General features: G+C 43.9%; 1 protein-coding gene across 1 annotated transcript in view; it reads left to right on the forward strand.

Annotated features, from left to right (window-relative positions):
* The first annotated feature begins 4,715 nt into the window (after positions 1–4,715).
* The window catches only part of Kcnab1 (potassium voltage-gated channel subfamily A member regulatory beta subunit 1), a 250,881-nt gene continuing 239,263 nt past the window's right edge, over positions 4,716–16,333 (forward strand). The window contains exon 1 of the mRNA XM_036189972.1: positions 4,716–5,801. Coding sequence (XP_036045865.1) covers positions 5,581–5,801 — 221 coding nt within the window. The 5' untranslated portion in view covers positions 4,716–5,580. The remainder of the gene's footprint in view (positions 5,802–16,333) is intronic.

Below are 16,333 nucleotides of genomic sequence, written 5' to 3' on the forward strand. Positions count from 1 at the left end.
TCATTTTCATGGCATGTTAAAATTGTGAGAATATAATAAATAACTCTCTAACCAGATTTTGATAGTCTCTGATAAATGGCACAGCTCTTTTGCTCACAAATGAGGCACAGGAAGTAGCCTACCATCTGTACACGTTCATGTTTAAAATTCTTCTGATATTAGCAGATTCTTTTCTGTGTTGGATAACTCCAGTTTTGCCTGGCTGCATGATTGAATGTTTCCTGGCTCCTGCTGGCTATGCTTTCCAATGGAATATAAACCATAAGTTCTAAGTGGAACCCGTGAAAAATATTTGGTCCTGACTTCACTGAGAAGAAATTGAAAAAACCAAAAATTTTCTGGGTAATTGGGAAATTTACTGCAGTAGGATAAGAATGAACAGTCACGAGGTATTTTTAATAAAACGCTGATGATTAGGCTTTCTAAATTGAATGTATTTCTAGTACTCATAATGGCAATAGGGTTTCTTCTTAAACTGTATTCATAAGAGGGTATGTGTGAAGTCCTTCTGATGAGAAAGGACTCTTCTGGTGAGGAGCAGTATGTCCAGTGGTAAAGAACCAAACATTCAAAGGAAGGCGCCCCCAGTGACATCTTAACCCTGCCAATGTCATCTTGGCTGCGTTTACCTTCTGCTTTCTCAACCAGAAAATGCAGCTCATGACGGGAAGCTGCTCTGGAGAGCCACACTCTCACATCACCATGTCTCCGTGAGGAAGCCAAGGCTCCAAGAATGTAAGCACCCTATTCAACAGCACAGGAAAGGGAGGAAGCTGAGGAAGGCAAAGCTTCAGGCTTAACTGTAACTCATACATCCCTGTCATCAAGTCTCTTGGATTCCCAGGAACACGGAGATAACCACAAAGACCAAAGCTCTTGGGTGCAAATTTTCATCCTGTTACCTGTTCTTAAACATCCAAGACCCAATATGACTGACACCGATGCTAAAACTCCACGGCTAGGTAATGAATAGGAATCAATCAGGGCAAAACTGAAGAGTAAGTGATAATTTAGTCCTGCGCTGTGGCAACCTCCAGAAATTTAGTCATAGCATCTGCAGAACAGAGACACAAAGAGGTCTTTGAAAGAAAGATGTCCACCCCATCCCCAGGCTTCAGCTGAGGGAAGGAAGTGAGAGAGAGCTGCAGGTCTGTCACCCCTAAGTTACAGATGAGATGTCACTGATGTGCTGTGTCTACTGGTGTAGTGCTCTCTCCATGGCTTCAGGATGTCTCTGAGGGTGCTGATTCCCACCTTAGGGAACATGAGCAAACAAAGGAAAATAGCTAAGCTGAGGAGTTACTACTTCTCTAAGACTCACCTTAGAACCTGAAAGCGGAAAGAATGGGGAGTGGGAGTGTGTGATGATGGGAGGGTATTTGGAGGTGACTGTCATCAAACTATGTCACAAAAACTTAAAAATCTTTATAATTAATGTTTGCTAGTGAAAAAAAAAAAGCAAGAGCAACCATATGGAACCCTGTATGACTTCATGAAGAGGAATAAAAGGATTTCATTTGGAGCCTTTCTTCACAGCACATTTCATCAACTTTCCTAGAGAACAGATCTATAGATTGTTGTCTATCTTTGGGTTTGTTTGTTTTTTTTTTTTATGACAGAGTCTTGCTGTGTTGCTCCGGCTGAGCTGGAACTCACTATCCTCCATAGAACATTAATAACAGCAGCTTGGGATGTGTGGAGTATCTATAAGGACATTCATCACGACTAATGATGACTTTTAGAAGCTTGCACTTTAGTAAGCTCCAATGGTTTCTTATGAATGACATTACACATATAAATTATATTTCTGCCTGTATTAATTCAGCCTGTCATAAGCAAGTACCACAAGTTGAGTAGCTGCAACAGGAAAAGTTTATTTCCTCTCAGTTCTGCAGACTGTAAGTCTGAGATCAAAGTGACAGCTAGCTTGGCCCCTTCTGAGGACTTTGCCCTGGGCTTACAGATGATCCTCTGTTCAGTGTCTTCACGTGTCTGAGCCTGGTCCTTATTATAAGGACATGTGTTGTACTGGGTTGGTGCTCACCTTTGCAGCCTTATTGCACTTCAGTTATGTCTTTAAAGACTGTCTCCAAATACAGTCACATTCTCATATACTGGGGAGAGGCCTGGGTTTCAGTACATGAAGTTTGGGATGAGATGATCCAGCCCATAACGATATCTATACCTGTATCTACAGTTATATCTATGTACCATCTATGTAAATGTATCGATATGCACGTTTGTATGTGTATTTAAGCCTGGAATTCTCATAGTGAGGATTCCTCTCAATGCTGTTGTGTGACAGTGAAAAGACACATATTCCAAGTCTCCAGCTTCATTACCATGTGGCCTGTAAACTTATCAGGAGCGGGCACTCTTCAGCCAACTGTTACATAATTTCCAGGCTCCTGAGACTGACCGCTCCGTTAATGCTGGGAAGAGTGAGGATATCTAGGGAGACCGCAGGGCTGCTGGTTGCCTGTCAGAATGCCTGTGTGGTGTCTGAGATGAAAGGCTCACTGTGAACAGCAAGAAAGAGGCTTGCGCTGTGAGCATCCTCTAGCCTCTGATCTTTGATTCTTTATGTGGTGTGTCCCAAAGGCTGGGACACTGGACTACACACGAGAGGAGCAGAAGGGAATGTGGGACTGTCATCCCCTCCTTCTCAGTACACAGGCTGGGCTTCAAAGTGGATGCACAGGAGCTTACCCAGGAAACGGCAGCTCCCTCTTCCTTATTCCTTCATCTCTCTCAATTATTTATAGTGAGGGCCTGCCAAAGACCAAGCTCTCTGTATGGTCCTGGGGGGGGTCAAAGGTGACTCAGAGGTGTTCTGCCTTGTATGTCTTATTCAGATAACCTTTTCCCTCTTCTGGGCTAGCCCAAGCTCTCTGGCCTTTCTCTGCTAGTTCTTTGACAAAGCTGAGCACCACACTGATTAACATGTCCTGGCCTCTCCGTCTTCTTTCAAAGTCTCCACTCCTTCCTGTGAAACTGGCAGCACTCTCCGCTGAGTCCCTGCCCACCCCCTGCACCCCCTCCCTCACAGCCAGTGGCCTAGTTGAAGCCCAGGTTCCTGACCCTCCCAGCCTGGTGGTTATCGCCTCACTGAATCGCTCCCAGGCTGCTTTGGTGGTGGTGGTTCCCCGCCCCCTTTTCTAAAAGCTGTTCCCTTTGATTCCTCCTACTTCTTCCTCTTCTCATTGTGACTGCTTTCCTGATTCACGTTGATCATCTCCGATGAGCTGACTCAGTGTGCAAAAATAAAGGTTCCTATGATCTGCTTCCTCTCTGCCCACTGTTTATTCCAAAGAATAAGTACATGCCCCCCAGTATTCCTGCCTGGCATACAAGGGTGCAAAGAACAGGTCCCCATTTAACCCTTCAACGCTCACTCTTTCTAAATTTTCTTCCCATTAATCAGCGTATTTATTTTCTAAGGTAAAGAGTAAAAAAAAAAAAATAGTGTGGAGGGTCATGGATGCAATTCTATAATGTGGCTTAAATCTTATCTTCAGGTTCAAGGATGTTAAGATAAATGTCTTGAATGGATCTCAATGCAAGCACAGAGTCTCCTTGAAAATTTTATTTGTACAATTTCATTTGATTGGATAGAAGTGATCGGACCAACTGTTTTATTTATAATTTAATCAGCATAGGCAGACTGTGTATCATCCCTGAATGAGCCGGTCCAGGGGTGACTGGTTCCCTCCACTCCTGCCAATCAAATCAGGGCCATTGTTCCTGCCACATGGGAGTCTCAAACCACTAGGAAGGCTACCTGAGTCTCCATGTGCTTCTTGAAACCCCAGACATTGTCATATTTCTGTCCCAGTAGCAGAGTCAGATGCCAATAGGGACTCCACTGAGATGTGGGTAGTGGATCAGAATGTTCTCCAGGCTTCAGAAATCTATCCCTGCTCCACCCTGGTGTGCTTACATGGGTATCATGGAAAGTGGACATGTAGAATGTGATTTCCAACATAGTTAGCCTCTGAAGACTGAATGCTTTGTCCTTTCCATGCAGATTGCCTATTCCTTGACAACAGAGACAGGGCTTCATAATTTCCCTCCATATTGATCTCTTTTGCCAAGTACAGAGATGCTATTCATAAACAGTGTTTGCTGCTTTTCCTTGCTTGACAGTGAGGTCTGTTAGGAATCACATTTAGAAATATGCTTTTGTAGAAGCCATCATTTAAATAAATCCACAGCAAGGGTTATTTCTCACGTATTTCAAATGGAGAGATGAATTATCAACCAACTGATAATTTGGTCTAAGCACATTTCTTGGGCAGTTGCTCTGGATGGGACAGACAGACAAGATCCACATCTCATCTGGGTTCAGGCTCAGCTCACGGGACTTCTTGCTGCACATCCCTGTGGCCAGGGCAGTGTACATGGCTCCAGCTACCCTCTTGAATCTTCTGGGCAATGATACTGCTCCCTGCAGCATCCCAGAAGTCCCTCCCTACTCTGGCATTTTAAATAGATTAGCAGTAAGTTAGCAGACTTGACTCCAAATAGACTGCACTGTGGCTTTTCAGGAAACTTTGAACTTATCTGCATGAGAACTAACATGCAAAGGAGAAATGAGCCCTTATGAGGAGGCTAACAGCAGAATTCCAAGCTGTGTTCCAGGGAGCCAGACAGTATTCACGTGTTAATCACTGGCATGTTACTGTGAGGAGCATCCCACTCAGCCTTCTCCAGTTCCAACTCTTGTGCTGCAACAAGATTTGGTGGCACCTAGGCAGAGCCCCCTGACGGAGCAGCCCTCCCAGTCCTGCTCCAGTAAGGAGTGGTCACAATGATCTTTCCTTCCCATTGCACACAAAGGCAAGGCGCTCCTTAAAGGGACCTCTCAGCTCCTCCATGCAGTCGCCAACCCGAGTAAGTGCCGGCTCAGAAGCCCCAGCTTTCGCCTGAGGATGAGTGGGGAGGGGTCTTAAGACGCCTCCACCTCCGCATCCTCCAAAACCCGAGAGTGAGGCAGCTGACTGGCAGAGTGGATGGAGACCACGGGTCCACGGGGCCCCGCTTGCTGTTAGCTGCTTCTTGGGATGCTCCTCTCCAGTTGAGCCTCCTGCCTGTGATCCAGAGGGTGCTGGCGGCGCATCTTGCGGTATGCCTGCGTTGCTTTGAGCCAGCGCCCAGAAGCCAGCCCTCCGCATTCAGTCACCTCGGACTGGCTCCAGGCAGGACTGTGTGCAGTCACCATGAACGCTCAGCTCTAGGCTTCTGCACCAGCCTCCTGACCACATGGATCTGACTGTTTAATCAGCCGAGATAACAGCCTGGGAAGATTGGGAAGGCTGATCCGCGCTCCGCTCCAGCTGCTGAGACAACTTCCAGCTCGGCTGTTTACTTCTTTGGGTCCCAGGGACGCTGTCCTGCACCTCAGCTTCTCCTGCCACTCTGTGGGCTCTGAAGTCAGCTGCCAGGACTCCTCTGAAGGCATCCAGGAAGCGGGGGGGGCAAGAGGGGTTAAAAGACAGCAGAAATCCCCCAACTGCTCACCCTCTGCCGACCGCCTGTGCTGTGGGGTTCTGAGAGGACCTTGCGCTGTCCTGGGAAGCAATGCAAGTCTCCATAGCCTGCACAGAGCACAATTTGAAGAGTCGAAATGGTGAGGACCGACTTCTGAGCAAGCAGAGCTCCACCGCCCCCAATGTGGTGAACGCAGCCCGGGCCAAATTCCGCACTGTCGCTCTCATTGCTCGCAGCCTGGGGACCTTCACCCCTCAGCATCACATTTCCCTCAAAGAGTCCACCGCAAAGCAGACTGGCATGAAATACAGGTATGGATGAGAGGTCTCTCGGCCCTGGTTTTCATGTTCTTTGCAAGTGGAGTCAGGCAGTTTTTCGGTTTGGAAGTGACTTAACTCAGCGCTGTTTTGCTTAATTTAGAATTCTCAGGTGTTTGCTTTTAAATTAGCCTTGGGGGGGGAGGGAGAGGTGAAAAAGCCCAAGGTGGTGTGCGATGTTTAAGATGTGGCCCATTTTGTATATTCTAAGTGTTATGAAGAGTTAAGACCTAAATGAATTCTAGACCGGAGAGAAAAGGCACAGGAACTGCAAAGTCCTCTGTCAGGAGAGTTTGTCAGGAGCAGAAGTGTGTGACCTGCCTGACGCACAGACAGGAGATTCTGGGCTCACCCTATCAGAACAGCTTCCCATCCCACACTGCACCCTTACCTTTGAGAGAACACGGTAACATGCTAAGCACAGGTTTTAAGGAAGGTCTGGGGTAGGAAGAAGCACCTATAATCATAAATTAGAGTGAGCACTGCTGTATTTACATCTAAATCTCTGCCTGGGATGAATGAAGCAGGAATGTTGTGAGATACAGAGGGTCAGTTTTTCAAGGCTCGTAGATGTCTTGCGTTTCTATTTCCTGTATCATCAGGAACTCATTATTTGCATAGACGGAAATCTCCCTGTAGTAAAAACAAGTCACCATGTCCTGATGTGATTTCTGCCACCTCACTGTGTTTGTTTTGCGCCAGCCCTCTGGACATCAGTTCTAGAACACTGCTGAGCTTCCAGTTTCTAACTGAGGAGACAAGGGAGAGAAGCTATGACACATCCTCCAAGTCCTTGGCTACTCTCATTTCAGATGAAACTGATCATTGTTTACTGTTATCTCTCTCTCATTTGCTAGAGGCCAGATATTAGGATAAGGCAAACTCCCCACAATTAAAATACTACATATGTAAGACTCTGTTTCCTGTGTGAAGTAAGCATTTAAACTTCTCTATAAAAGTTGCCCTTGGTGAAAGTTTATCTGCAGAGTTAAGGGAACCCTTCCATGGCAAGAGCAAATCTTGTCCTGATGTTTTCAAGTCACTAAGAAGGAAAAGCTTTGAGTGGGGATGGGAGGAAGCTACCCATAGCTGAAGCTCTGGACCACAACTGCAGGGTGAGGACAAGCCATAAACCACCTGACTGTGGCCCGTTCCTCTGAAGTGTCCGTATCATGAGCCCTTGTGTTCCAGATGCTCAGGGGACACCACAATGACCACAGTCTCTGGGGCTCTGGCGTTTTCAGTGCAGCTGCTGTGGCACTCACGCAGCCTTGGTCCTATGCACAGTGGGTGCTGCTGAGCCAGCGTTGAAACTGATGCCACCAGGACAGAGTCCCAAGAACAAGGCACTCCAGGTTGAGGGATCTCCAGTTGTGGTCTGCGGTGTTTGGCAGAATGAAAAACAAAAATTGGTTTTCCTGTAAGGCCAAGATTAAAAAGCCATGCCCCTACTGTGTGGCCACAGGAAGCTCTGCATTGTGTTGCAGGCGTTTGTCATGGAACAGTTTTGTCTTCCTGGGTTTGGAGTCAGGAGCTCCATTAGGGTTTTTGCTGTCAACACAGTTGAACTCAGAGCAGACGGCTACTGTCTTGTCTACAGCGCTGGCAGCACACGGTGTCATTCATCACTTGCAGCTAAGCACAGCTCTTCACTGACAATCATCTGGGGTCTTCAGCGCGTTTGAGTTTGTGGTAACTAAACAAAATGCCCCTTTTCCAGTCCTCTTCTCATTCAGAATCACTCCGTCTACGACAGGTGGTTTATGTGTGTGTGAATCCAACTTCCCTCCTTCAAATTCTACTCCGAGTGACATCTATGAGAAAGATTATGAGATAATGTCATATGCATGCCAAGCTTTCTTAGGTTATGGAGGAGTAGGGCAGTTACTGTTTCCTCAAAATAGTAGGAATATTTTTATTGCCTGAATTATGTTTTTGTTACATTGTTTCATCTAGAATACAATGCAAGTACATGGAGTGGTTGTTAAGAGTGAATAGTAAATGATTTTGTGCAAAAGGGAAGGTGACTGGCTTGTCTGGGGAATCACGGGTGAAACCAGGATTGTAAGTTAGTGATAAATTGTGATCAGAACAATATTCTTATTCTTGAAGATGGTTTCCACATTAGAGCTTTGAAAACAACCCAAGAAGCTTGTTCATAGTTTTCCCCAGAAATTTTGTGTAGTGAAGCATTCATCTAGCCAATAATAACTTATTGCACACCTATTCTGCACGAGAACTGGGTATTTAAATGCAGAAGCCAAACAAAACTTGGGAGCTGGCTTCAAGTTGGAAAAGGCACCATCAAAAGGAAGCCAGCAGGTAGATGTTGGAATTTTCTGTTGTGACACACTCTCATAGGGCTGCATGCTAGGGTGCTATTCCTGTCTATTTTGAGGCTGCTAACTCTGTTCTCATCCTGTATCGAGTGATTTCATCTCAGGGCATGTAACTGCCCAGATCTCCCAATCACTTTACAGTCCCACCCTTTAGGTTCAGCCTTGCTGTAAGGCGCTGGTGCTCCCTGGCAGGTTAGGGCCTGCTCATAACCTTGAAGAAGAAGTGGGCTTCCTTCTGCTTCTATAATGATTGTGACGTTAAAGTCTCAATTCTTAGCCTCGGAAGATCAACCCTAGGTCAAGAGCTCATGAAACTGGGGACTCAGAAACAATGTATTTGTACAAATCTAAATTTTGCAATGTAATTAGATTCTCACCACAACCGTGTAAGAATCTTCTATCAAACTGGATTTTTTTTTTTAAGGCTTACTATGGAAAAAATAATCTACTAGAACACACTGCTCTTCAAATGTTGCTGTTAGTAAAGGAATAAGATTCTTCCTAATGTTTATTCCAGGGCTATCTGTATCTAAGACTGTGCTATGCTTTGGTAATGCATGACAGTTACTTTGTTTTAGTTTCCTATGTTTTGGGTCTGCATTCACCACTGCACAATAGGTGGAAACTGCAAGCATATAATGTGATGGATCTCCAAATGGCAGATGTCCCCCCACACACAAACTTTACATCCTCCCCTAACCCCTAAAGCTAATTAATCGGTTAGAAGTTAAACCAGGTTTCTTTGCCGGCTTTTTTTCTGGGTTTTTTTTTTTTTGGGAGGGGGGTTCTGTTTTAGGGGAACTTTTTAGAATGCTACAGCTGTTAATGTTTAACATAGTTTAAACCTTTTGTCACTATATAAAAACATACTTGTATTTATCAACCCCCCTTCTTGTTCTGAAATTATTTAGTTCTATAATTTAAATATTGATAAACTCAATTTTATCAAGAAAAATGTATTTGAGCCATGACAATACGACCTTGTGCTGTGTCGTTACATATAGCATGCTTTGCAGTTAGTGACTATGGAGCTGGATATAGGCTTTACAATATTTTAAAGTTAACATTACATGTCTGAGAAATAATCTTTAAATCCCATTTAAGAACTTCAAATTTTACTGTTTTTAGCTAGCTACATTTTATCATTAAACTTCTAAAAATAATTATAGTGTGCAGGGAATTTTTTTAAATGTACAAACAATTTCCATGGCCCACTAAATTTCCAGTGGCAGCATGATGATACCATGGTTTCAAAAGTTGAAAACTGATTTGTAAAGAGGATTACTCAGATTTCCCCAGCCATGCATGTGTGCACTTGGATGTGTCTATGTGGTTTCACCAGAGTAAAGAATCAGAGCATTTTCCCAGGCACGAGGTCTCCTTGCACTAAAGCCACATCTGTCTGTCCCTCTCTAGTTACTAGTACTCAGTCGTCACCAATCTGGGACATATCTGCAATTTCATTCTTTTAAGAATATTATATAATTGGAAACATACAAAATGTTATCTTTTAGAAATGGCCTTTGGAGAATTTTTCTCAGAGAAGTGGGGAGAGAGAATTTTGTAGCCACAAAGGGAATCAGATTTCTGCATCACAGAAATGTAGAGGGAGACATCAAGACACAGGGTGGACATCAATAATGGGGGATCCACCAAGGAGCTGTGAAGCAGTGTCTGCTCTCAGTTCAGTTAATAACAATTACACCAGGCAGTTGTTCTTCCAAGACCTAAGAGTTCAGGTCTGAAATAAGAGAATGTGTGTTGAATTTCATAACATTCTTGATCTTAGCAAAATCAGAACTGTACAGAAAAGACACAGACCCTATCCCAGATGCTCTTCTGTGCCTCTCCTCAGAGTCACATCTTTCAAGCACACATTGTATCCATGGCCCTGTACGTTCTGCATCTTTAAGGCACACATTGCATCCATGGCCCTGTACCTTCTGCATCTTTAAAGCACACATTGCATCTATCACCCTGTACCTCCCACAAATAGTGGGTGGATTTTAAATCAAAGCAATTCAAAGAAAAGATCAATCTTATCACCAGATTACATAAAAGGCACAGTGTGTGTGTGTGTGTGTGTGTGTGTGCGTGTGTGTGTGTGTGTGCGCGCGCGCGCTCATGTGAGGAAAGTAGGAGGAAAGGGTGGGCTTAAAAGATATAAGAAAAGAGCCAGATCTGTAGCTATGTTTCAGATGGAAATATTTGACTTTAGTCCAGAGAAGGGAATAGCCTGGCTATTTAAAATGCCAAATTTTTAATTAGAAAAAGTTTGGTGACTGCCATTATGATTTGCACTGACGCCCATGGGTGTGGGCTTTCCTCTCTGCCTCAAAGCCAAATGGTGAGAATGGGGAGGTGGAGGAAAATTTCCTAAAAAGTAGTCGCTGAGTCAGTCTCAGAGAGTTTATTCCACCTCTTCAAGGCAGCAGTCAGGAGTCTGGCGTCCAGGGGATGGTGAGAAGCTGGTGGGAGGGAAGGGGACCACAGGATGTTGTCAGCAAATGTTGTCCCAGTTCCATGGCTCTGAGAGTGTGGGGGTAGGCATGGGACTATGTATATGTGTGCTGCTGCCCAGGCCTGAGCACAAGTGTATGGGCAGAAACTGATCCACAGTTTCCAGAACCATCTCATTTCCTTGCCGTAGTCTTGGATGTGGTTGCTCCACATGGAGCCTTGTGTCTCCAGTTCACTGGATGACTCTCCTGCAAAGTGGCGTCATGTTAAAGAAACTTTTCTGTTTTTCATTTCTTCTAACTTGTCAATTCATGGTAATTTGGATAAATGTTCTGAGAGGAGAAAAGGATCTCATCAGATTCAAAAGAAAAAATCAAACTCCCAGGTTTCACGTTGATTTTTCAAACTCACTTCATCAAACTAACCGTCCTTCTTTGATAGATTAATAAATGGGTAATATGAGATTCAGGCAAAGAAATTCGACCAAAACAGAGGAGACTTCGCTTCATTGAGTATATCTTGAAACTACTGAAAAGCAAGAAAAATACCTTCATGAGAATAATAGAATTCATAAACATTGGTTCACAGGTGTCCATGAAGAATTTTAAAGCTGGGTCACCAAGATGATTTAATCTAAGCCTGACAACTGAGTTCACCTAGTACCCACAGAAGAGGGAGAAAACTGATTCTTGAAAATATGTTCTCTCACCTCCTCACATTTATAAATACTTTACAGACTTTCAAAGTCATTGAGACAAATACTAACTAGATGCGATAAAGAAAATATTTCATATCAGAAGCTATCATGTTTCTTATGTAAGCAATACTTTTGTCAACAATTTTCCACTCTCCAGAATTAGAAATAGAATGTTGAGGCCAATTTATGGTGAATGTGAATATACATCTGAGGAGTGACATGGCTTTATACAAAACACCACTTCCTTAGTCAGAGTGACCCAGGAAATCAAGGGGCGATCGAGGCCAAACTCAAGCCTCCTGACTCCAAGAACAGGGTCCGTGGTGTTCTGTTAGCTTTCATTCTGCAGTTTCTGAGCCTTGGCCCATTGTTTAGCATGAGAAAGAAGCAGAGGACCTCCAAGTATCTCCACAGCAACTCTACGCTGTTGCATGTCCTAAAGCCAGACATAAAGTAAACTCCAGACGATAGTGCGGATACTATTACGGTATCTAAAGTACTGAAGCCTCAGAAGGAGATTCACCAACCCATGGGCAGGTGAACAGATGGGGCCACACATCAGTGTCAGGCAGAAGTACTCATCTGGCCTCTTGAGACTGACACCTTCAGTGCTATTTGAGACTGCTTTAAAAACTTTGGCCCTGAAAATGAGAATCAAAATACATTTAAACATCTTCACAGGTTAATGTTCTGGTACCCAGATTGGAAACCAAACCAGAAGCCCAGCAGTAATTTTTATTTGTTGGAATCGACAGCCAGAGAGGACTTGCATGGGCCATCTGGTCCAGCCCTCGTGAGAAATCTGCCCTGCTTTTCCAATTTGCTCCATGCAGCATCTACTTATAAGGCCTTTGAAGAAATCTGTGTAATCGCCTTTCACAGCAGCCATGAAAAGTTTGGCTTGTCATCTTAAGAACCCAAATCATTCATTAAGCTTTTAAGTCCTGGGAGGTGAGGGGTGAGTTCTTTTTGTCTCTCTTGTCTGGACCCCACAGTCAGATCAGGGAGGAAAATGACGACAAAAGGCTGATGGGTAAGAAAACAAGGGAGGCACAGGGCACACAAAGGTGCACAGAGGTGCACAGAGGATTTACCTCCTGTAGACAGCTGGGAAGAGGGACTTTTCTATCTTGGTCCTTGCACCTGCTCAGATGTCCTGAGTGTTCCACTGCTGGACCATCCAGCAGCCAGTATACTTCATGGTTACACAACAGCCCTGCTGACAATGTACTCAGCTCTTTAATGCTGCATTGGAATCTTCTCTGTCTGTGCTCCACCGAAAGGAAAATGAGCTAGCAGTAATTTCCGGCCTCATGAGGGTTCCGGCACTTGAAAACTATTACCACAACTCAGCCTCCTAATTTCCGGAATGGTTCTAGCTGTCCCCACTCCTCCTAAATTTCATTTTATAATTCCCAACTGTGATTGCGTCTCTGGTTTAAACTTTTCCCATGATATCTACCTCCCCTTTACATCATTCAGTGTTGGATACATCTGGATCTGGCATCACAAGATTACCCAATCCAGAAACTTCTCTAGAACTTTGCTTTCATTTCTTGACAAGGGTTACTATTTGAAAGAGGAGAAAATGGTATTTTCGCTAGTATTTGAAAATGTAGTATGGAGCACTCAAAAATACTCTAACTTTCTAGACTAATGGGATCTAATTGTGCTCTGAAGATTTTATGAGATCATCAACTCTAATGGTTATGGTGCCCATTGAATTTTCTCAAAAAAAAAAGAAATAGGAAGAAGTTTCATACTGAAATTTCAATGACAGTTGAGTATCTAGATAGAAAAACTAAGTTTGAATATGATCACTTTACTTTCTTAGGTATTCTACAGAGAGCATTTTAGCCAAGTAGCTATAAAGGCAGCCACATATGAATAGTGTTAATCATCAAGAAAATGTTGCTGTATTGGCAATTAATGTCTCTCAGGACCGTGTCACAAAAGGGACTCCGCCCTCTGTGATGAGCTAGCATCTACTGGAAAGCTCATGTGGTTTCTCCAAGCTCTGTTGTAAGAAAGGTTTCTGTGAAGCACATTGTGGAAAGAACCCAGATTTCTTTGACTTAATTTCCACTTTTAACCAGGTTTTTATGTTCTTGTTTTTTTTTTTTTTTCTCTTTAATTTACTATCTGTGGACCGAGGCTACAGCAAGCTCATTATAAAAGTCAACTGCAGAAGTAATGTGGCTTTAATGAATGCTGCTTCCCTCTTGTCTCAAGAACCAGCACGGTATCCCTCTGGGGCCTTTCATGCAACCAGACCTCCTGACCCACAAATACTCCATTTCCCAGCCATGTGTGCACAAGCTTTCTTTGTCCATGTCTGTATTTACTTACAAAACTGGAAGTGCTCCAGGAGAAATCTTAGTGGTCTTATTCCGGAGGGCCTTCATTATGATGCAAAATATGTTTGTTCCATTTTAAAGAAGGAAAAAAAACTATTATGAGATCCAAATACAGGGAGGGAGTTGAGGAATGTGTAGTCGACCACATAGCTAGTCATTCAAAAATTTCATGGATCCTTACGTTTTGCTTCTATTCAAATACAACTTTTCTGGAAGTAGTCACCTGAAAATCGGAAAGCCCAATCTTTTCATAAACTCTCAGGGTGAGCAGGTGATCATTGTCTAAACATTTGATTTTGTGTCAGATATTTCCTGAAAGCTTCAGTGGAACCTTCTCTGGTACTATTTTAGAACAACAGATGAATTAAAGAGAGATACAAGGGCCATTAAGCAAAGCTAGAGCCACTGAGATGGTAAAGAGGGTAAATGTGCTTGCCATTATGCCTGATGGCTTGTCTTTAATCCCCAGGACCCACACGGTGACAGGAAAGACAGAAATCATCTTCCAGGCTCCTCAAGTCCACTGTGTTGCATAGACACACACACAAATACACAAAAACACACACACACACACACACACACACACACACACACAGGAACGCATGCATACACATGCACACCAAATAAATTGATGCTTAAAAAAGCAAATTGAGATTTCATGCATATAAATTTTCTATTGTAATAAGTTACCACAAATCTAGTGCTCTGAAACACCATGTTTTTTTTTTTCTTTCACATGGAAGTGAGAAGTCTGAACACAAAAGTCAGCAGGGCTGTGTTCCTTCTGCAAGCTTCAGTGCAGAAACCATCCGCCTCCCTCCTCTATCTTCTAGAAGTCACCTTCATCCCTTGGCCTGTGAATCCTACCTCCCTCTTCAAGCATAGCGCTCCAACCTCTGCTTCTGTCTTTACTTTGTTTTTCTAACTCTGACCCTCTTCACTCTTTTAAGAATTTCTCTGGTACCTGCAGGCCAATCTTGGCAACCCAGCATAACCTTCCCATCTCAAGACCTCTCACTTCATTTTGCCTATAAAGTCCCTTTATCAGAAGGGGAAATGGATTCACAGGCTCGGTGACGAGGGCAGAGATGTTCTTCACAGCCCACCATCATACAGCCTGCCTCATAACGTGTGAACATGTATCTCAGAGAGCAGAGCTAAAGGGACCCTGTGGGAACAAGCACCATTTCCCAATCTCATTCTGTGGAGTGTAAGACTTATTGAAGGGAGGCAAGACAGCAAACTAGCAGTGGGATCATTTAAGTTCCAGAGCAAAGGGGAAATTCAGCCTGAGTCAGAAATTAAAACCCTCATTTATACTGTGTAAACCTGGTATGATAAAGTTTAGTTTGGGCCTTAATAATTACCATGGTGGCATCTGAATTTGGTGCAGCTCCTTTATTCCCTCACTGAAATCGAGGCAGTATTAACAGAAAAAAACAATATGCTAGCCATAAAGATCACGCTGAATCGAACCATCATTGGAATGTTCCAAGCCCAGGGAACGTATCTGCCTGCACATCTCCTGGCTGTAGTCAATGATGGGTGGTATTCTTACTCATTCCTAGCACTTGGGGTCCTGGGAATGCATAACAGCGGTCACTCTTTCTCCTGATGCCATGCATCCATGGGGCCCTGTGCACTTAGGGTCCAAGGAAAGCATAACAACAGTGACTCTCCCGATGCACGAATCCACAGGGCTCTGTGCACCTCGTATAATGGAACCCCTCACCGTTCCATGACACCCATGCTGCTCCTGCTTCATTAGCGCCGTCAGAGCTATGCTGTGGAGGAGGGAAGGAGTTTCTTGCCAGGATGTGAAAATCCTCTTCTGAGCCTTTATATTATTCATTTGAAGGCACTAGGTTATTTTATTTTCATCACAAAGGAGCTTTTCTTCTTATTAATCAAATTCTGACATATTCTGACAGAAATTTTCTGATGTCTTAAGCCTGAGGTAGTTTCCTCTGTGAAGTTCTGCCTTACAGGCCACCCTAGTTAGCTGTGATTATCAACTTGACACAGCCTAGAGTTGTCTGAGAGGCCTCATTTGAGAAGTTGCCCAGATCAGGTTAGTCTATGGGAATGTCTGTGAGAGACTGTCTTGGTTGTTAATTGATAAGGGCTTGGGGGGGACACCCCATTATGGGTTTCACCTGGACAAATGATCTTGCGCTCTATATAGACGCTAACTGACACCTGCCTGGGAACAAGCCAGAGACTAAGGCAGTAAGCAACATTCCTGCATGGTTTCTGCTTGAGGGTCTTGCTTTGGATTCTGGGCTTGACTTCCTCCAGTGCTGGACTGTGACCTGGAAGTGTAAGATGAAGTAAACTCACTCCTCCACAAGCTCCTGTTGGTCAGGGTGTTGCACCATAGCATTAGGATGAAACTAGAACACTCGTCCACAGAGGTGGTTCTTGGTTCTTTCCATCACCTTCAAGAGACCAGTTAGTAGCTTATCACGATCTGGAATAATGGGGTTTGAAGATCAGACTCTTGATGCCAAACCACTTAAGTCTCCATCTCTTCTCTTGGAATGGGACCAAAAAGTACCAGATTGCTTCTTGCTTGGCTAGAAATATTAGTGGACCACAAATCAAACTGAGTTATGAGGCAAACTTAGATGAATGGAGAGCTAAAATTGAAGCTTGTTTTGGAAGTTAATCTCT

This window comes from Onychomys torridus, chromosome 6, assembly GCF_903995425.1.
Source record: "Onychomys torridus chromosome 6, mOncTor1.1, whole genome shotgun sequence".
In the NCBI taxonomy this organism is placed as follows: domain Eukaryota; kingdom Metazoa; phylum Chordata; class Mammalia; order Rodentia; family Cricetidae; genus Onychomys; species Onychomys torridus.